The sequence below is a fragment of the Mastigoproctus giganteus genome, chromosome 1 (assembly GCF_048544385.1).
Source record: "Mastigoproctus giganteus isolate SK-2022 chromosome 1, ASM4854438v1, whole genome shotgun sequence".
Classification (NCBI taxonomy): domain Eukaryota; kingdom Metazoa; phylum Arthropoda; class Arachnida; order Uropygi; family Thelyphonidae; genus Mastigoproctus; species Mastigoproctus giganteus.
This window is the reverse complement of record NC_143575.1, coordinates 157,394,637-157,416,632: the sequence shown is the minus strand read 5'-3', so window position 1 is coordinate 157,416,632 and position 21,996 is coordinate 157,394,637. Positions and strand designations below refer to the sequence as shown.

General features: G+C 38.2%; 1 protein-coding gene across 2 annotated transcripts in view; it reads left to right on the top strand.

Moving 5' to 3' along the window:
- Positions 1-21,996, top strand: part of LOC150091210 (ankyrin repeat and BTB/POZ domain-containing protein 1-like) — a 309,182-nt gene that overhangs the window by 101,100 nt on the left and 186,086 nt on the right. For both annotated transcript variants that reach the window (XM_090382805.1, XM_090382813.1), the window contains one exon: positions 18,983-19,136. In XM_090382805.1, coding sequence (XP_090238931.1) covers positions 18,983-19,136 — 154 coding nt within the window. The remainder of the gene's footprint in view (positions 1-18,982; positions 19,137-21,996) is intronic.

Sequence of the window (21,996 nt, the reverse complement as noted above, 5' to 3'; positions counted from 1 at the left end):
ACCCAGTGCGGGCCAAAATGGCACCTCCATAGCCAGGTGGGAAGGAGCAGCAGTGCGTAGCACACTCTTCTTGATTAGACTGGGGTTCGAGCCCATCACCACCAAATACGGAGGATGCGGAAAAGTCAGGGAATGACCACCGCATATCCCCAGAGCAATATGGCCTTAGTTGCTAATGCTCCTAAAAACCAAAACAACAACAGTGGGCCAAAATCAACAGGGATGTTTCTTTTTTTCTCGGTGAGTAAACTTGTCAGACTCCACCCAACAACCGGTACAGAAGTTTTGAGACATTTTAACAACCGGTACAATCGTACCGGTGCTATCATGATATACATCTGATTGCTCCACTTCAAATTTTCCTTAATTTGCTAGCCTTAGGTATTTTTTCATATATTTTTTCCTTTTTCATATTCCTTTCAAGTTAATTTGGTTATAACAACATAAGTGAATAATTTTAGCAATTAGAACAACTTAGTTGGAAACACCCCCATGTAAATATTTTAAGAATGCAAATGAGTACTCTGAGATGCTGTTCATTTCTCTTTCAATTGCAAGAGCCCATCTAGAGTTATTGCAAGTTGGCTTTTTTTTTTATTATGTTTCATGAGCAATAACCTCCTGCATATAGTAACACTGGAAGGTATTAGTAGTTGCAAATGATGCAAAGAAGCAAGCTTAAGCTTATACATCATCACTACCCGCTTCCACAACACCAGATGAGAAGTTGGTTCCAACAATCAGTTCACACATCTATACTATAATCATCCTTTTTCATTTAAATTTCTGTCTTCTTATGTTGTTGTCTGAGAAATAGTAGGGATGCCATCAGTATTCAGTTTACATAGTCCATTTGAAGCTTTAAACAACTCAGATCTATCAGGTGTGTGTCCCTAAAGTAAAAGTATCCTTTTGTTCACCTCACCAAACTCATTGATTTTTTCTACACCCATTTCAACAGATCACGTCATTCCAAAAATGAGGCTCTGGTCTGTATGCAATATTTGAGATATTGCCTAACCATTGCCTTATACAGCAGGGTAATTATATCTGTATCCCTCCTGGTAAAATTCCTATATGTCATTGACAAAACCCCATGATCTGTCATAAAGCCCATCTGTGCTGCTCAGAGAAATTCATGTCTGACTGCACAGTTATCCAAGTTTTATTTTTTATTTTTTACTGCCTTAGTATTATTATGCAGCTGGGAAGTTATTTTGGAATTACTACTGTCCATGTGCAGTTCTTTCCATGTATCAATGTTAAGCTTCAATTGCCACTTCTCAGCCCACCTGCCTAATTTTTCTAGTTCTGATTGTAGTAGCATACCATACTGTCATTAACCATCCTGCCAAATTTCTGAAAACTAAGACTATCTAATCTGATATGTTCATTCATTGATATCATTAAAAAAATATTGAAAACAACAATGGACCAGCACATAACTCTGGGGTTTCCACTAATAATATTAGTCCAAGAAGAGTAGTGCCTGTCAATAATCACCCTTTGTTTTTTCCCACTCATTGATGACACTGGTCAGCAAAAAACATTTTTTTTTCACTCTTTGTTAAAATTCAGGGTGATTCTTCTAGATTTGATGTTGCTGAATATGATAACTGTATTGCTGTAAAACCCACAAATTTTAATGGAGAAGGAATTAAATTCAAAAACTAAGTTTCTAGTAAAAGATTTCATATATTTTAAGAAAATGTTACAGTACTAAATATTGAACAATGGGTCTACTAACCTTATTCTATTTACAGAAATGTTTATCTGATAACACTTATTTTGTTGTTTTTTGCCTTTTATAATTGTCCATTGGTGTCTCCCATACGAGATTCCAACAGTAGTCTGCCAACATATTTGGACTCCATTTTCCCTGGTATCTTTTTTCCATTTGAGAAATATCTTGGTGAAACCTTTTACGATGTTCATCAGAGACTGCTCCCAATTTTTCAGGAATAAAGTGTAAATGGGAAGGTAGGAAATGAAGCTTTAATGACGTGTTGCATTCCAACTCTCTGTATGCTAAAATTAGCTTATCCCACAATTTCACTGTAATTTTGTGATTTCTCATTGCCTAAAAAGTTCCAGCAGATGTTTTTGAATACCTTCCAGGCACTTATTTCTGCAGCATTTAATTTTTTAGTGAATTTCTTATCTTGGAATAGCATTTCATATTTTAATTTGAGGACCCACAAAAATTCCCTCTTTTATTTTGGCCTCGCTGATTCAAGGAAACTTTTGCCTCAAACAGGAAATTCCTTCTCCTGTTTTGTCCATCACTTTCACAAGTATTTTTATCAAACCTAGCTTGATGTGTAATGGAGGTAAATAGATTTTTGATTTATCCACCAAAGGAGGATGTACTACATTTTTCTGGCCTGGTGTAGTTTCTGTGTGGTCTGGTCATTTTTTTACCTCCTTCGCTCAGCTGTCCCACTTGCCTAAAAAGCAGCAGGATTTAGTGTTATCCACTTTTAGGTCAGCACAGATATTCCATTTGTATTCTTGATGGCATATTTTTTGCAAAAGAACCTGTACTTTCTCATACATTTCCTTCATATGAACTTCATGGGCCAATGGTATAGATGGATACTTACTCCATTATGGAGTAAAACTGCTTTCAAACTGACCTTGGATGAATCAATGAAAAGTCTCCATTGCTTGGGGATGTGCTCCAGATGTAACTGTTTCATTAATTCCTGGATGTTGTTACAATAGACCAAAGCACCATCCATGTAGCAATAGGTTGTTATATTAGATTGCCTCTTTCTCTAAATAGACAGCTAGACACCCTTTTCAAGATGATTCTACTACTGAAGCCATGATTTTAATAATTGAGTCTTGTTTTGGAGATGTCCAAATCATTCATTTCTGCCTGAGTTACTGCAGTATCAAGGATTGAAAATTCTGGATTTGTACTCATTCTGTTCTGCATCTTCTAGAGACTCCTTTCCCGATCCTAAATGAGAGTTGAGGTTCTGGTGGCATTGGTACTGGCATTGTATCATTGCGAGGAACTGGCCTTAGATCAGAAAGTATGTTGGGATACTCTACTTTATGCTTGGATTCCCAGAAAAACCACAAATATTGGTCATGCAAAAGTAACAATCGTTTATGTGGTCTTGAGGTTCGGTTCCCGCCATATCAGTGGAATAACAAAAAGCATTGATTTATGACTACCTCTAAGCCAGGCTGTTAATGTCCTTGAACATGAGCTACAGGAAATCTTTGGAGCCCATACTTTATCTTAATCTCCAACCTTACAGTCCAAAATTGATTCATAGGCTTTTTTTTCCCAAAAGTTGTGAGAGTAGCTTCCACTTCAATTTTAATACCACTTCTCCTCAAATGTAGCAAAAGATATCAGGCTTATTTCGGCAAGAACATGACATATTTCATGTCCGATTGCGGTATGCACACATAAGAACACAATTTAAAAATCGTAGATTTTTATTTCTAATTTAAACACAGTTCATGATTTACACTAATGCACATCCTTATTTACAAACACTAATTCACTAAAACACTTGTTTACTTTGTTCACAACTCACTCTCTGAAACACTTACACATTTTTGAAATTCAAAAATGCTTGCTTGGGGCAGATCTCACTTATATAAAGCAGTAGATTGTTTCTAGAAGGCTCACAATGTTTCTACAGAAATCTGTTTGAACCTTCCAGAAACATCCTCACCTTTCTTCCGCATGTAACAATATTGTAGAACGTTCCAAAACGTTCTTGCCGACCAGGTTAGCCGGGCGGGTAAAGTGCCTGCATGGCAACCCAAAGGTCGTGGGTTCCAATCCTGCCTTGGGCTTGGATCAGAGTAGTGTAAAAACCTTGGGAGGTGTATTATGGCCACAGAAGCCAATGTGCGAACAACTAACAAAAAAAAGGGGGGGGGGAACATTCTTAAATATTGTAGAAAGCTCCCAAATTTCTCTAGAAATCTGAATATCTAGAAAAAAAAACTAGATAGATAAAATAGATGGAAAAGATGATTAAACCAACTACAGGTGTTGGTTTTAGTCATTAACCTATAATATTTGAAAATCGAGGGTGATGCAAAATTTTTAAGCACGTCTGAGTTTTTGAACATATTTCCTACAAGAATCTTCAAAATGATTTCAGGGAGGAAATTGATGCTGACCAATGTAATCATACTGCTCCAATCTATATTTTGTGTGGACAGTATTAAAAATTGTCCAAACTCTTAAGTATAGAATTTCATATCATTTTTATATCTGGTTCCTTTGTTATTTGTCATAGTATCCAATCAGATTAGCATGATTAGGCCGCTCCTTAACAGGTCCATGCTGTGAGTTCCATGTAAGTTCATTCCAGTCTTGATGGTCCAGCATTGTTTCTTTAACCAGTGAACATTATTTTCTCTGGAACAGAAGTCAAGCATACAAATCTGTAATTACTCACTTCACCTTTTGATTCCATTTTGTGAAGTGGATAGAAATTCTATCCTTAGAAACTTCCCTTGAATGTAAGGATGCATCTTTAGGTATTGCTAAAGGTTTGCTTACCCCTTTTTGCTGCCTCTCTTAATATAACTAGTTGGATCCCTTCTGCCCAAGTGTCTTATTTACTTTTAGCTTTAACAAAAATGCAAAAATCATTTGGCTCCCAGTTATAATTTGGGGTACTTATGGTATTCTCATCCCTAAAAACATTCATATGTGAATGTAGATACAAAATATATATCTATTCATTTTGTCAGCAACCTGAACAGGATCATCATCAGTTATACCATTCATATCTTGTAGACCTATATGGTTCATCCTTTTCCTTCTAGTATTAACATAATTAAGGATCCAGTGTTCAGATTGTTTCAATGAAATTATTCTTACTGGAATAAAATCTTTTATTTCACATTTCACACCACAATGTTTTCCTTTTTCTGAACCTTGATTTTGTAATGAATGTGTTTAAGATAACAATTTATCATATCACTATGGCTTCTATCAAAATCTTCAGCTTCATGATTTTTTGCCTATGCTAAAGCTCGCTCCAAACTTGACTTGGACAGGCTAGGAGTAGAAAACTTTCTTCTTTTCTAATTAGTAGTGATGTATTCTAATCCTTTACTAAAGCTATTGCCTGCAACTAATCCATTTATACTCCCACCTCCCACAGGCAATGAGAACTCCCCCCCCCACAAGGGCTAATGACCACCACCACCACCACCTGGAGTGACTCAGTAACATCCTCAATACCTTATTGATTTGTTTGTCCTTTGGATTATAGATGGAGTTGTTAATTTTTTTGTATTTATGTAGTTAGGCTAATTTGTAAAGTATGACATATGCTGCTTAACTTACAGGAAATATGTCAAAGAGGTTTGTTTGTTTGTTTGTTTGTTTGGTTTTTAGGAGCATTAGCAACTAAGGCCATATTGCTCCGGGATATGCGGTGGTCATTCCCTGACCTTTCCGCATCCTCCATATTTGGTGGTGATGGGCTCGAACCCCGGTCTAATCAAGAAGCGTGTGCTATGCACTGCTGCTCCTTCCCACCTGGCTACGGAGGCGCCTGTGTCAAAGAGGTTAACCATGATATAAGTCGTATATGTATCACCTTGGAATTATTAAATGTTTTATACTTTGTACTCATCATGAGAAATTTTTGCTGTTGCATAATCAAATTTATATTGTAAGCATGCAGACTTAGTGCTGTGTTTTAAAACCTGTTTCAGATTCTTGATCACAGTGGTAGGGAAACTTTTTTTAGCTAATGTACTGTGTGAAGAATGGGAAATCCCAATAAAGGGATGAGAAGGAGTGGTAGGGTTTACAAAGTTATTGTGCACAGACTGAAAGGGACAGCTATATGTAGAACTTATCCTCATTATAAATCCTTTTAAACACCAACATTAAGAATATTAATGTTATTCAGTTTCTTTTTTTATTTGCTTAAAAATCATCTTATACCTTTGTATCACACCCACTTTATTAATCTTTTGAGACCAAGAGTGTACCGTAGAAACATAACCAATGCTTATTCAAACAACTAGACAAACAAAATTCTCCTGACCAACAGCAGATTTGCCTGGACAATGAAAACTACCACTCTAGTGTGTGGGAACCACCCCACTACAACGGGGGGTGGTTCCCATCAAACTTGCGAATGGCAGGTATTTGTCCAATTCGGAAGAATCCTTCTAAACTTCAAGAACTTCCTGACTTGTATAGGCCCATCGCCGTACTCTCGGTGTTGAATAAGGTGTTTGAACATTTACTCTGTCAAACAATAGACAACCACTAGAGTGCTGCATGGATGCCTGCTCCGAATCAACATGGCTTCAAGCCAGGAAGATCAACTGTTAACGCATTGGAAAATGTCATCAACACAGCCAATAACTGTGACAAGAAATACCTCCTAGTTATCTTAGTTGACTACGCCAGGGCGTTCGACACCCTTTGGTGGCCGAGTGTCCTCGGCCAACTGCAACAAGTGCAACCCCCCTAACAACCTCTATAACTGCATAAAAAACTACCTAACAAACAAAAGTGTAGTAGTCCAGGCACCTTATTGCCAGGTTAAGAGGAAAATCTATCAAAGTTGTCCCCAGGGCTCGGTTCTTGGCCTGCTGCTCTGGACCTATGCCCTGGATGAGTTCCTGAGTATGGACCTTGGGGAGATCTGCCGTGCACTCAGGCTTATGCAGATGATCTGTCACTAATATTGGCCGCTAACTCAAGGGCTCAACTTGAAACCTATGCAAATCATGCCCTCACCACCCTTATGGACTGGTTACGACTCCACCACCTCATAATATCACCCACAAAATCTCAATCCATCTTGCTAAAAGGCTTCCTGGCACCAACAAGACCACCACAGATCAAGATCCATGGCATTACAGTCAAACTTGTCACTGAACTAAAGCACCTAGGAATAATAATAGATAAGAACCTATCCTTCCTCCCACACCTGAACTATATACAAAGAAAGATCAGAACCTACACGGCAATGGTGGCCAGGGTGACCCACCGAGCCTGGGGGTTAAAAAAATGCATGCTGGCTCTCTTTTATAAAGCCGCTTTCATTCTGGCAATCACTTATGCCTCTGGGACGTGGTTTCACAAGGCCTCCACCATAGTCAATAAGAGAAAATTGGAATCTATTCACAGGCCAATTCTTCTTAACATGACCAGGGCATGTAACACGGTTAACATGCATGCACTGCAGGTACTGGCAAGGGTGCTACCCCTTGACCCGGAGATCATGCATGTTGGAATGCTCTACCAACTCAGTAGGGACAAACCCACTACCTATATTGACCATACAACAGATCCATTAAGCAAGAGACCCAGCGAGAAAATACTTCTGACCTACCTACAACAAATTTGGCAGGAAAGGTGGACAATCTTCACCAAAGGAGAAATAACTCAAAAATTTATACCAGGCATCCACAGAGTATTTCCCAAGTCCCCGACCTGGTTTTCACCAGGACTTCAAGCTACCTATCTTCTAACTGGACATGGCGCCATCTGCAGCAAACTCACTATACTAGGCATCGAAAACAATCCCCTATGTGCATGTGGCTCCCAAGAAACCTGGGACCACTTGATGTTCGACTGCCATTTGTACGAAGATCTCTGAGCCCTTCTCATCACTCAGCTCCAGTACAATCCCAGGAACCAGGAACACTGCCTACTTGATGATGAACAGAACTAGAAACCATTCACAAAGTTTGCCCAAGACTTGTTCACAAGGTGCAGAACCCTACTGCAACCAAGAAACTTGGCAACCACTTAGCACGACCAGAACAACCGTATCACTATGAACCCTGCACCGAACCTTGGCCCGAACAGCAACACTGGCAAAACTGAATATGAAACAACCACTATCCTGTTATCGGGGGGGGGGGGAATCTGATCACAAAACTGAACAGACTCTTTACTTCCTCTACAAAGATCTAATGTAACAAACACTAAACTAGACACACTCTCATCAGGACCAAAACTGCATGTAACTAACTGTGCTGGTTGAAGCCAAAACTGATGTCTCACCTTCCTCTTATTACGATAAGACAATACAATCACCAAAACTGACTCTCCATTCAGACTGAAATAGACTCTGTTGTCTCCTTCCCCACCATCCCCCACTTTCTCCTGGTGGGGCATGGGCATTCCCACTGGAAATCATTGGGATTGTTTTCTCTTTCATCTCTATAATTCTGACTTTTCCCCTCAGCCATCAGTCTCTCTCCCCTACTCTGTCTGTACACTAGCGCATGTCCCACACATTAAAATTTAAATTTGACAAAATTAAACCACGTTCACCAGGCTTTTTCAATTCTAGTTATCTCCCCAATTTTGTTTTTCTTCGGGCCCTAGCCATTGAAATCTCAGGAAATTAGGTGGCAGGGCCTGCCAGAGTAAAACAAATTACTGGTGTACCTGGTCTGCCTCCACAGGGCTTAGTCTGGGCAACGTTGGGACCCACTAGGGTCCCAGCGGCTAAACGGCCAGAAGAACAATGGTACATGACACTACACACCACAATATCCATACGCATCTCTGGCCTGTACACAGTACTGTATCACACGACAATGTAAACTATGTGGAGATGGGGGGGGGAACCCCTGGTGCTGTTAGACCTTAAATACATTATACACTATACTCCCACCTCTGTTATATCCTGATCGCTCTGTTACATCTTAAGCTAATGTCCATTTATACTCTGTTACAAGGGGTTTCCAAAAGATAAGGTAACACATTTTTTTTCTTAATAATGGTGAAAGGGAATGAGATGAAATGCAGTGGACAGATAGACTCATTAATGACATTCAAAAAGACTGTTAGTGCAGTGTTGCGGTACTGTCACCTAACAGCGGATTCCATTTGCAAAATGGCGGCTACCGTGTGAGTGTGGTGCAAAATAGGTGTTCGTGAAGTTATTTGCATTTTGCAAGTAAACAGGTCTTCACTAAGTGACATTCACTGTGAACTGGTTGCTGTGTATGGCGAAAAGGTGATGACAAAGAAGCAGGTATGTTTTTGGTGCAATGAATTTTAAGCAGGCCGTGTTGACATTGAAGATCGATATCATGGCCAAAGTGTTCTGGGATCGCCAAGGCGTTCTGTTGGTGGATTTCTTGCTGAAGGAAGGAACAATCAATGCACAGCTTTACTGTGCAACCGTTGGAAAAACTGAAAGCCAAAATTCGATGCAAACGACCAGGACTCCTGACAGGCGGCATGATTTTGTTGCATGACAGTGCAACTCCACACACTGCCTACACCACTCGTGAGTGGTTGCGCCATAATCGTTGGGAAACTCTGTCACATCTCCCCCCCTACAGCCCAGACTTAGTGCCTTCAGACTTCTATTTGTTTGGCCCTCTGAAAAAACACTTTTCAGAAAAGCATCTCACCACTGGTGAGGAAGTTCATCAGGCGGTGCGATGTTGGTTACTGCGTGTGGGCATGACTTCTTCAGTACTGGTATTGATAAACTGATCCATCATTAGGACAAGTGCATCAATAAAACTGGAGACTTTGTGGAGAATTAGTACATGTTCACTTATTTCTTGGTGTGTAATTTCAACTTCACATTATTAAACATCATTGAGAGAAAAATGTGTTACCTTACTTTTCGGAAACCTCTCGTACATCCTAAGTTAAAGATAAAACCAACTTTACTAGCATCCTACTTTTTTTCTGACTCTTGTGTGGATGATTTCAGAAAATTACCTCCTACCATATCCAGAACACTCTTTAGCATTAGCATTAGTAGAGACATATGATGCAAGAAAGCAAGCTTATTCAGCATCAGCCAAAAAAAAAAAAAAAAAACACACCACTCCCATTTCACCCCTCCGTTCGTTCGAAATACCTGTCCAGTTGAGCCTTAAATTTGTTTAGGCTATCAACTTCAACAACAAGTGATGGAAGTCGGTTCCACCAACCAACCACCCGCTGGCCAAAGGCAAATTTCCACACATCTATCCGACATCCGTCCTTCCTCAATTTGAATTTATGCCCTCTGAGGTGATTATTCTGAGCAAGATGAAGAATCCCATTGGCATTGAGCATGCTCAAACCATTCAAAGTCTTATACACCTCTATCAGATCACCTCGCCGGTGCCTAGTCTCCAGACTCTGTAATTTGCAAAACTTAAGCCTTTCTTCGTAAGAGCAACCCTTTGTTCCATTCACTAATCTTGTTGCCCTTCTCTGTACCCGTTCCAGCAGCTCTACATCCTTCTTGAAATGAGGCCTCCAGACCTGTATACAGTAATCAAGATGTGGCCTAACCATTGCCTTATACAAGGGAATAATCACCTCCTTATCCCTGCTAGAAAAATTCCTGTATATCATTGACAATACACCATGAGCTACTCTTGCAGCTCGTCTGCACTGCTCAGAGAACTTCATACCTGCCTGCACAATTACCCCCAGGTCCTTTTCATTCTTCACCACTGTCAGTGTAGTACCGCAGAGTTGATACATTGCTCTGTGGTTACTGTTTCCCATATGTAGTACTTTACATTTGTCAATGTTAAACTTCATTTGCCACCTCTCAGCCCATCTGTTCAACCTTTCCAGATTCTGTTGCAGCAGCATAGCGTCAGTAGTGTCCTTAACAACCCTGCCAACCTTTGTATCATCTGCAAACTTGGACATTAAACTTGATATACCATCATCAATATCATTCATAAACACCGAAAACAACAACGGACCCAACACTGAACCCTGAGGAACTCCACTAATAACATTAGTCCACGTTGAGCAGTGTCCATTGATTACCACTCTCTGTCTTCTGCCACTCAACCATCCCCTTATCCATAGCAGCAATTTGCCTCCAATGCCACACTGCTCCAATTTGTGCAGCAGTCTGCAACAGTATCAAAAGCCTTTCTAAGATCCAAATATATAATATCAAAGTTATTCCCTGCATCCAGTTCTTTTGTGACTACATCATAGTATCCAATCAAATTGGTCAGGCAAGCCCTGCCCTTAACAAAACCATTCTGCGTCTGAGCTATAACTGAATTCTTGTCTAGATGATCCTGCAGTGCTTCTTTAACCAGTGCCTCCATTAATTTACCTGGAACAGAAGTTAAACTAACAGGTCTATAATTACTTGTGTCAGCCTTTGATCCTCCTTTGTGAATTGGGGTTACATTTGCACATCTCCAGTCTATGGGTACCTCCCCTGAGTCCAAAGAAGCTCTCATAATTATGGCTAGGGGTTTGCTTACTTCCTTTGCTGCCTCCTTTAATATAACTGGATAGATCCCATCCACCCCAGGTGCCTTTTTTATGTTTATCCTCAACAATCTCTCCTCCACTTTCCTCTCACTTATTACAAAATCATCTAGCTCACTGCCAATGTTTACTTTACTTACGTCATTCTCCTTCCTGAATAACTCCTCATGCGTGAATGTAGATGCAACTCACTCTTCTCAGTGACTCCTGTGGTCCTCTGACAGAAGGACTCACATGTCATGCACTTATTAGTGCATGACATGTCCATGCATTTCAAAGCAGTCTAAAAGTGAATAGATTCTTTTTTGTTTTAAATGCAGTTTTCCTTATTTAGTTACATTCGAGAGTCTACTGTTACATATACAGTAGACTCTCGATTTTCTGGGATAGATGGTAAAAAACAAATCCCGAATAATTTATTTCCCAGTTAATCCAAAAATACAGAAGTCTCCGACATACGTAAGAGATACGTTCCAGGACTTCTTACTTCATCGAGTTTTTCGTAACTCAGGAATGACTAATAACATATTGCTACTATATTATATTATTGGCAAATCTGAATTCAGCGCGATACTTATTAATGTTTGACCATTTTCTTACATCCTTATTAGTTTAATTTTCTGATTCAAATCGATTGCTTTCCTTTTCTTGGTAGATTGACTAGTACCGCTGTAACTTATTCTCTTAGTCGGCACCATGATAATGGTCAAAATGAAATTTTCTGTAAAGAACGTCACAGAGTTAAGGCGAAAACTCACTATTATCACCCCCATGCGAGCTCACATTTTACTAAAGCACATTTCGGGAGGTCACTATCATAAAACAATTTGCACTTTCCGTGTTACTGGGCTTTTCTGTTTGTGCATCTGATTATAAATGGGTAGTAAATTCTATCTTTTTGAATTTGCAAAAATACTGATAGCTGGAATTCTGTGGGTTTTTATGTTATTATGGTGAAATGTGTGTCTTCACTGAAATCTTCAGTCATATATATATAAAAAAAACCTAAATAAATTGTAAGAATCTTCTCTTCTTTCCTATTTTTTTGCTTGTTACTCTGTATCTCACTTGTGCAATTTGTGCGTGCCGTGATTGTTGTTATTGCTCGCTTATTTTACTTATTTACTATTTTTTTGTTTTAAATTTTGCAATTAAAAAAAAAAAAAAAAAATTGGAGTTAAAAATAATTTATGTAAATCTGTAGTTTTGTAAGTCGGGGACTTACTGTATTGAAAAATGTTCAGCAACTTACGTAAAAAATATGACAATAGAGAAAAAATGAAAAACTTACCATGCACAACTCGCGTATCCAATCCGATGCTTCCTTTATTTTTTGCGATGTCGATTTTAAGTCTAATAGCCTCCCTTTATTTTTTATGTGTTGTGTATGGTTTGGTCACCAATATTATGATTCATTAGAAATTTAATGGATGCATCCTTTTCGAACTTTTGAATAATTTCAAGTTTTTGTTTAACTGAAAGCGCAACTCTTTTGTGTTTACCCATCATTTTTTGATTTCTAAACAAAAAAAAAATAGAAATAAAAAATTTACTATAAAAAAATTGCAACATCCCTGACATAAATAACGAAATAAAATTTGTCTTTTTGTGGTGCAACGGAACACAACAATCGACGTGATGCACTAATACAAACTAAACATTTGTTTTCTCTTTGTTTTTTTTTTTTTTTTTTTTTTTTTGAGCAGCAGGTGTGAAGACAGGGTTGCAAGTAATAGGTATTTGTATTTTTTACAAAGTGCTTTTATTTCTTTTCCCCTGTATTGATGTTCATTGGAAGTAAGGTAGTGAAGAATTATTATTATTTTTTTTTTATAACAAGACTATTGTTACTTAGCATTCCCCACTGGAGAATTAATGCTTTACTTAGATTAATTTATTTCTCAAATACATAACTGGCTTAGTTCAAGCAGTAAGTATATGATGGGAAATATACTCCTTGCTTAATTGTTAGTGGTAGTGTTTCTTTGTCAGAGGTTTTCACTTGGAGCAGTGGCTCCCCACTGCTCCAAGTGGGGAGCCACTGCTCCAGATCTGGAGGCCCCTACATATATATATATAATGGAAGGAAAATCAAGGGGAAGAGGTGCAGAGGAAGACCTGCAACTAGGTGAAAGGATGGGATCACTGAACTTCTGGGCACGACACTTTGCGATGCCGCTCGTAGAGCACATGATCGATGCAGTTGGAGGAATTTTAAAACTATACACAATACCCTATTTGCTCTTAAAATCAGTAAACCAAAAGCATTAAGCAAGATTTACCAAAAACTCTCCTCACCATACCAGAAACTCACCAAATCTATCTACAGAGGCTGCCCACAGGGTTCGGTCCTCGGCCCGTTCCTCTGGAACATCGTCCTTGATGAGTTACTTGGTCTGGATCTGGGCCCTGTTACTATCCAAGCATTTGCAGATGATATTACCATCTCCATCGCAGCGGACACCAGAGCAGCTCTCGAGGCCACTGGAAATCAAGCACTAGAGATCTTACAGGACTGGGCGACTCTACACAAACTCCAGATTTCTCCACAGAAGACACAATCCATACTTCTCAAAGGCACCCTACAAATATCAAGGCCTCCTCAGATCAAGGTACAAGGAAAAACCATCAAGCTGGTAACTTTCCTAAAACACCTGGGTATCATCCTGAATTCAAAGCTCTCCTTCTTCCCGCACCTCTAATACCTTCAAGAAAAAATCAGAAATTATGCAGCCTTAATCGTCCGAGTAAGCAGGTGTGACTGGGGTCTGAACCGGAGAACACTCAAACTCCTGTATAACGCTATATTCCTCCCTGTTATTACATACGGATCCGGGATTTGGTACCATAGAGCAATAATTGTTCGCAATAAATGCAAACTGGAAACAATTCAGCGAAGTATACTGCTTGCCATTACCAGGGCCTGTTGCACAGTAAGTTCTCCGGCCCTCCAGGTTCTTGCAGGTGTCCTCCCCCTTGACTTGGAGATTATCCGTCGAGGATTGCACTACTGCCTGTCGCGGGGAATCCCAGCTACCATCTTTGGACATACCATCGACACCCGCACTGACTGTAAGCAAGAAAAGAAAAAACCAGCTGCCATGCTACTACAAATCTGGCAGACAAGATGGGAGGAGACGGACAAGGACCTGATAACTAAGAAATTCATCCCGGATGTCAAACTAGTTTATCCAAAGTTGCCACCTTGGTTCTCTCCTGGCCTCTACTGTACATATATTATAACTGGACACGGCTCTATAAATCATAAGTTGACTACCTTGGGAATCATCAATAACCCCTACTGTACATGTGGAGAAATTGAAGATTGGGACCATCTTCTTTATAACTGCCCAATTTATGATAATCTTCGAGGAACACTGTACACCAGACTCCAACACATACCTCAAGGACAGGAGCACCTGTTAATTTCTGAAGAACAATATTACAAATCATTAACGGAGTAGGCACAGAACCTCTTTTCTAGGCGCAGGACTCTACAACCAACTCAAGCCAGGGATACAAACCTGTAAGGGACTTACTCAAACTTGAAATAAAAAATTTGTACTTGACCGTTTTACCAGTATCGACTTGCTAACCCTGGAGCATCCAGAGTAGGATTACCTGCTAACTTTCCATATGGTTGGGTAAGCTCCAGTGGTCTTGACCACTGCACCGCAAAATATAAGTCACACTCAGCACTCTCGCTGAGTGGCTTTTCTACCCTTCTGGAGTTATCCCCTCCCCCCTTTTCTCCTGGTGGGGCATATGCTCTACTGTCAATTTAGGGGATGCCCTCACCTACATCCCTTACTCTTACTGTCATCCCCCATCTTCTTCCGTACACCCTGTACTGCTGCACTCTACCTTATTTTTTATTTATTTTTATTATTTATTTACTTATTTTATTTTATTTTATTTATTTATTTATTTATTTTTTTATTACTCTATTTTTTTTTATTACTTTATTTTTTTATTTATTTATTTTTTATTATTATTGGTTTTTTTTTATTATTTTTTTGTTTATTTTTATTTTTATATTTTTTGAATTGGTCTCCGTTCAGGAAGCTCAGGCGACCCTGACGGAGACCTGCCAGAGAATAATGGGCAGCCTGGCTACCTCCTAGTGGTGTGTGCAGACAACATGGGGTCCCATCAGGGATCCTGTGGCCAAATTCCAAGACACACAACAGAACCCAACACAATATTACACATTCAAACCACTACACTTTTTCTGGCATTTACAGTGTTCTGTATTTCTTCACAGTGTACATATGGTGCAGATGTGGGAAACCACAGGTGACGCCCGACCCTAACACCATGCACACTAATATCCAGAACATAGATCTCATCCATACTTTAGAAGATATATTTAAATTCAGAATCGGAATTGATTACCCAGATAGAACAACAAAAGAATACTGCATTATAAAATTCCTTAATCGTTCATTTGACTACGTCAATGTCAGAGATATCATAAATAAAACCAAGACATACCTTCTCATAAAAAATATCAACTTAGAAATCAGAAATAGATACAACAAGCCAATAGGGATGGCCATATGTAACTATAAAAATACCATTGCTGATATGAACACCACAGATCAATCCTGTTACTGCCAGGAAAACAAATATAAAAAATACATAGAATTACAATCATATCATTACAGGCAATTTTAAAATTATAGAGGACCATACCCTAAGAGAGAGATTATGAAAAAGGGAACTAAATTCAGACCCAACACCCAAGCCAACCTAAAAAACACATGCAAATCTATTTACATGGATCTTCTACAATTTGCCTTTAAAACCGCCTACAAATTCAACACACCAGTAGAAGCCTTTCAAAGTTGGATAAATACTTCCACCAAACTTATCCTGGCTATATTCAAAGAAATCATACCAAAATTACATTAAACAATACAACCTTAAAAGAATTAATTATAAAACAAAAGAACTACAAAATAAATTTGTCATTACAAATACAGATAAGGCTAATAACAACTTCAGCGTTATATGCAAAAAATTCTACATAGACACGCTTAAAAAGGAGATGGACCTCAGCAATACATATAAGCTTGTGAACTCCACACTTAGCTCAATTACCAAAAAACTTATAGCCATTCATAAAAAATTCAAATTAAAAATAGATAATACAAGATACCCTTTCGTATATTGGATCCCCCATATTCCATAAAGTTCCAATTGGAAAAAATTTCATCACCTCTGGCAGAAACAGCTACATAAAACCATCCAGTAATTTAATGGAGAACAAATTAAATATTATAGCCAACCAACTCACTAATACTAAATTTATCTCCGGTAACAGAAAATATTTAGACTGCATCAAAAACAATAGAATCAGAAGTCTATACACTTACGATTTTAAAAAAAGTTCTTTTACACTTACACTACTACGAAACTTATCAGAATATAATGGGATGTAATAAACAGTATTGGCACAACCTTATTAATCTTAGTGTCAAAAACAATTACCTACTTATGGGAGACAGCATTTACATGCAGAGTAGGGGAGTGGCTATGGGGGCTAGTAGTTCTTGCTCCATAGCCGACCTTTACCTGCATTATTTCGAAAACAATATCAAAGAAGAAATTATATTCTACAGATACATTGATGATGTCCTGGTTATCAATTTTGATATTATAGCCCAGGAAATTTATCCCACAGATTTAATCATAGAACGCACCAACCCGGATAGCAACCTACAAACTTGCTATCTCGACAGCCAAATCACTAGCACCAATGACAATGTTTACACTCGACATTATGATAAGAGAGACCATTTTAGCTTCCCAGCTATAAAGCTTACCAACTGGGAGAGCAATTTGGCTAAACATATCCATGGCAACACTATTAGAAATCAGACAAACAGGTTAATACACATCTGCAATAATCTAGATAACATTATGGAAGCAATAAAAAAAACTGATAGATATTCTCATCAAGAATAATATACCTGCCAATTACAGCAGACATCATATTAAAGTGGCCATACTTGCGAACCTCAACCTACACCACCCCAACGCCAATCCCAATATACTGAACCAGTTTAGAACTGTAACACCAATAAATGGCCTGTAGCCCATCTTTGTCTGGTTGTCTTAAAACCAGTGTCCTTCATCAAACTAAGATAAAGATTATTGCCCAGAGAAATGACTTCCTAATTTTGATTCCCGGGTTTATTGCACTCAGAAGAGGCTCGTCGTCTGACCGCACTGTAACCCGGCTGACCAAAAATCCCCCCCCCCAAACAGACAATCTAATAATTTGTAATTTATCAACTTGTATCAAACTTCCAAAAACAGAATAATCGCGCTTAAGGTATTATTTTAAACTCATAATAACGTTCATATCCCTTCATTTAATTACAAACACAGTATAAAACCTAGAGACACAGGGTGAAAATTGACATTGAAGGAGGCTGTAAATATGTATATAGCTATCCCCTTGGACATACATGGGTTGTCCTTAGAAAAGCTATACCGGCTATACCGGCCCTTGTCCAGGGGATAGCATTTCCTATATATTTACATTAACACTTTTTCATAACATAATTCTTGAATTTAATCATACTAACACTTATTGTACTTGTATAAACAGATCATTTCATTTATATAGGTTCCTTCCACCATCAGAAGCAAATCCCTCAACTAACTCAAATAAAAACCCCTCTCAAGGCTATCAGAACATTTGCATTGACATAGGGCATATTGCCTACATCAATTTCACCATCACGCCATAGTCAGTGATAAGCGCGGCTGCACAGTATCATTTAATCAGCACACATAAAACAACCAGAAGGCAGGAATTGATCCCTTTTCAGTCTGACCACCACAGTACAAGAAGGAAGTAAGAACCCATTCTTATTTAATCTGATACATACTCGTTGGGCTTTGTGTCACCTATCCTAGTTTGCTGATTCTGACACTATTTTTACAAAATTTAAATTTAACACATATTATCTTTTCTCATTTATTAGCACTTCCCATTTAATTTCTATTAATTTCTATATAATCACCTAAAAATTAAAATCAGGCAAAACTGGAATGGGGACAACAGAAATGGGTAGGTATGAGACATTCTTTTAGTCTGGCTATCAGTCTGGTCAAAGACCCCGAAGAAGTAGCAGACTGATGACCAAGTGGAAGAGTGTTATTTACAATTTTATTTTCATTGTTTATTATCATTTTTTATTGTTATTTTCATAGTTCATCATTTTTTATTTTTATTTCCATTAATATAATTTTATATAGACTTTCCAGGCTAAAGCTAGTTTACTTTTACTAACTTGTTAGTTTGGTCCTTATACGCATAATTCCCTACAGATAGATACCATTAAATAAAATTGATTAATATATTTATATATATATATATATATATATATATAAAAACACATATTACTTGATACTCCCTACTGAACATTTCGTGGACACCAGTTTGGGAAATGCTGGCTTTGAAGATGACTAATATTTATTCATTTTCATATAGAGTATGTCAAATATATTTGTACCATAGTTTGATCTTTATAGTGGATTAAAAGTTCTGAAGATTTAATTTTTGAACTTGTCTATTACCTTGAGTTTCTTTTTATATTAGTTAATTTTTATAAAAATATAATTTATTGTTTTTATAATAATTTATAATTTAGCGATATTATATTTATGAGTGTATTCTTTAGAATGTAGTATTAGCAGAACTTAGACTTTTTTTTTTTTTTTTTTTGCTTTTCATAGGTGTTTAGAAAATGGTGAATACCATGACATCTGTTTTCACATATGTGGCAAGCTATTCCCTGCACACCGATGCATTCTTTATGCACGCTGTGAATACTTTGGAGAAATGTTATTAAATAGGTGGAGCGATAGAAAAGTTGTGAATCTACCATGGGTATGAAGAAATACTTGATTTCTTCACATATGTAAAAATATAATTTCTGTAAAATAATTATTTCTTTGCTTTGTATGGCTTCAATTTTGTTATATTATATGAAGCAGAATGTGAAAATTAATCTGAAAGATCCAGTTATAAAGTGAAACATCTAGTTTAACAACGAATGTATTCCAGCTGTTCTGATTTTATTCAAACAAAAAAGTTTACTCTTAATATAACATACTAAAGGATAATGAACTTTCAGTATTCAGATAATATACTTTATTTTATTCAGGTTTACAAATTTACTTCTTTTCATTTAATTGAAGCCCCATATTCTGTTTTGAAAAGAATGTCACTTTTCTATATATCTGTTGTTGAGTGCTGTGCATCATGCAAATATAAATTCATATAACAACAATAAGAAAGCTTAACTATTTGTTAAAAGATTAAATATGATAACAAAATGGTCCTTGAGGTTGTCACAGACATTCTCTTAGATATGCCAGACAAGCTGTACTTGCTACCTGGGAGTCTAAAACACTGATGCAACTGATATTTGGGTGACATTCAAGTCAAGTGGACCCAATTTCGGTAAATTCCGGACAGTCTGTGACAGCCAAATCCTCTGCTTGTACCTTCACGATAGTGGGACTGTTAGTAATTCTGAGTATAACCTGAATGCACAAGCACACTGTGGGTGACCTCCCAGGTATGAACCAACATAAGCAGGGATTAAGGTGTGGCACCCACACCATATAGAGGAATGCTGCCCCTCTGTGTTACCAGGCAATACTAGGTGGTAGATGACTCTCATCAACCAGAGATTGATGAGAATCATCTAACTCCAATGCTTATTGGAGGCTTGAAGTGGTGGAACCCATGTTTAGTCTCCAGAAATCTAATCTTCCTTACATTTCAAGGTTACAGCAATAAAACGGTGTTTGCAGGCCGGCCGATAGTTAGTACACCGGACTGAACCTATTGTTAACTCTTTAGGAGGCTTCCGGATCAGCTAGTGTATAATCTTGCTACCTCTACTCTGCCAGATAGTGACTGTAGGGAGTTCAAGTAGTGTATATGTTGGGGGGCATTGTCGAGGCCATGTTATGTCAAGGATCTGGGTATATTCTTACCATGTGTATTCCATATCCAAAAATCTCATTATTTCATACAGCATGTCCCCTCCCCCCACTTTTTCTTACTATCGAATACACCATGAATTGTCAAACTAATAGAGTAAGCTTATCTGCGAAAAGATCTAAACTTCCCAAACACTTCCTAGTTCATTTCACAAATATATGTTGTCTCAATTCTAATCTTAACAACGGCCATTTCCACTTGCAGTCTGCCAAACCCCATGTACTTTTTCTGACAGAATCTCAGTTAATTCAATGATTCCTTTCACCTCAAAGGTAGTACTTGTGCATATCCGTTCTGATATTCCCTGTCAGAGACTTGGTAATTTGGAATCTCCTCCCTTTGATCTTCTCTGGCTTAAAATCTCTCTACTTCATTGTGTCAATCTGTTGTCTATACCATTCTCCCAACTCCACCAATCACTTGGAGCTCCTTGACTTCCTCTCTTTGCAACTGACTTTCTCCTGTCCAACTTTCCTAACAGTGAGGTAATTTTCCTTGGTGATTTTAATGCTCACAACTCCAGCTGGCTTCCATTTTCTAGTCACACTGATACAGCTGGTCGAGATGATGAGGCTTTTGCAATTACCGATGACCTTGCACAGATTGTTCATTACCTACAAGAATACTGGACAATTCTAACCATACAGCCAACACGCTTGATCTTTTTCTCACAAACAACACTTCTAAGTACACGGTCGAAGTGAGCGGTCCTTTAGGCACCTCAGATCACAATTTGGTGATCGTCTCTTCTCCAATGGAGCCGTCTCTTCTCCAATGGAATAGCCATGAGATACTTTTTCTCATGGCTATTCCCAACCTCATATTGTTTGGCATTACAAGAATGCAAAATGGGATGACGTGCGAGATTTTTTTTCTTCTTTTCCTTGGTTGGATTACTGTTTCAAAACTTCTGATGTCACTGTTTGCTCAGATCATGTCAGTGAAATTATTCTTGTAGGAATGGAATCTTTTATTCCACACTCCACTTTAAAATCTCATCCTTTATCTAAACCTTGGTTTTCCAATAAATGTGCTAAGGCTGGCTATTCAAGAGAAGAATGTTGATTATCATTATTGGCTTGTTTCCAATTCTTCAGTTTCATTTTCTGCCTACACTAAAGCTTGCAACAATTGTAAAGCAGTTCTTAATCAGTCCAAACTAGATTTTGAACAGGATAAGAGTAGAAAACTTGCTTCTTGCCCTAATGGTAGTCGAGCATTCTGGTCTCTTGCCAAAGCTACTGGCCGCAACTTTTGCCCATCTGGGCTCCCTCTGTCCAATCCAGGTGGTTCTGTTGTCATTTCGGCCAAGGATAAAGCCAACCTGCTAGCATCCCATCTTTCTTCCAACACACGCATTAATGATATTGGTAAAACACCCCCCACCATTCCTAACATGCTCCATTCAATGCCTCCTGTGGTCTTCCGTCAAAATGATGTCAGAAGGATTTTGACGAATCTTGATGCTAAGAAAGCTCCAGGTCCTGATGGTATTTCTCCACTTTTTCTCAAAACCTGTGCTCCTGAACTTACTCCTGTTCTTTGCCGCCTTTTTTCACTTTCTTATTCCAAAGGTGTTTTTCCTTCTGCTCGAAAATTTGCTCATATCCAGCCAGTTCCCGAAAAGGGTAACAAATCCCTCCCATCCAATTATCGTTCCATTGCAATTACTTCTACTCTTTCTAAAGTAATGGAGAAATCAATTAACAGCCAGCTCTTAAACTACCTAGAAACC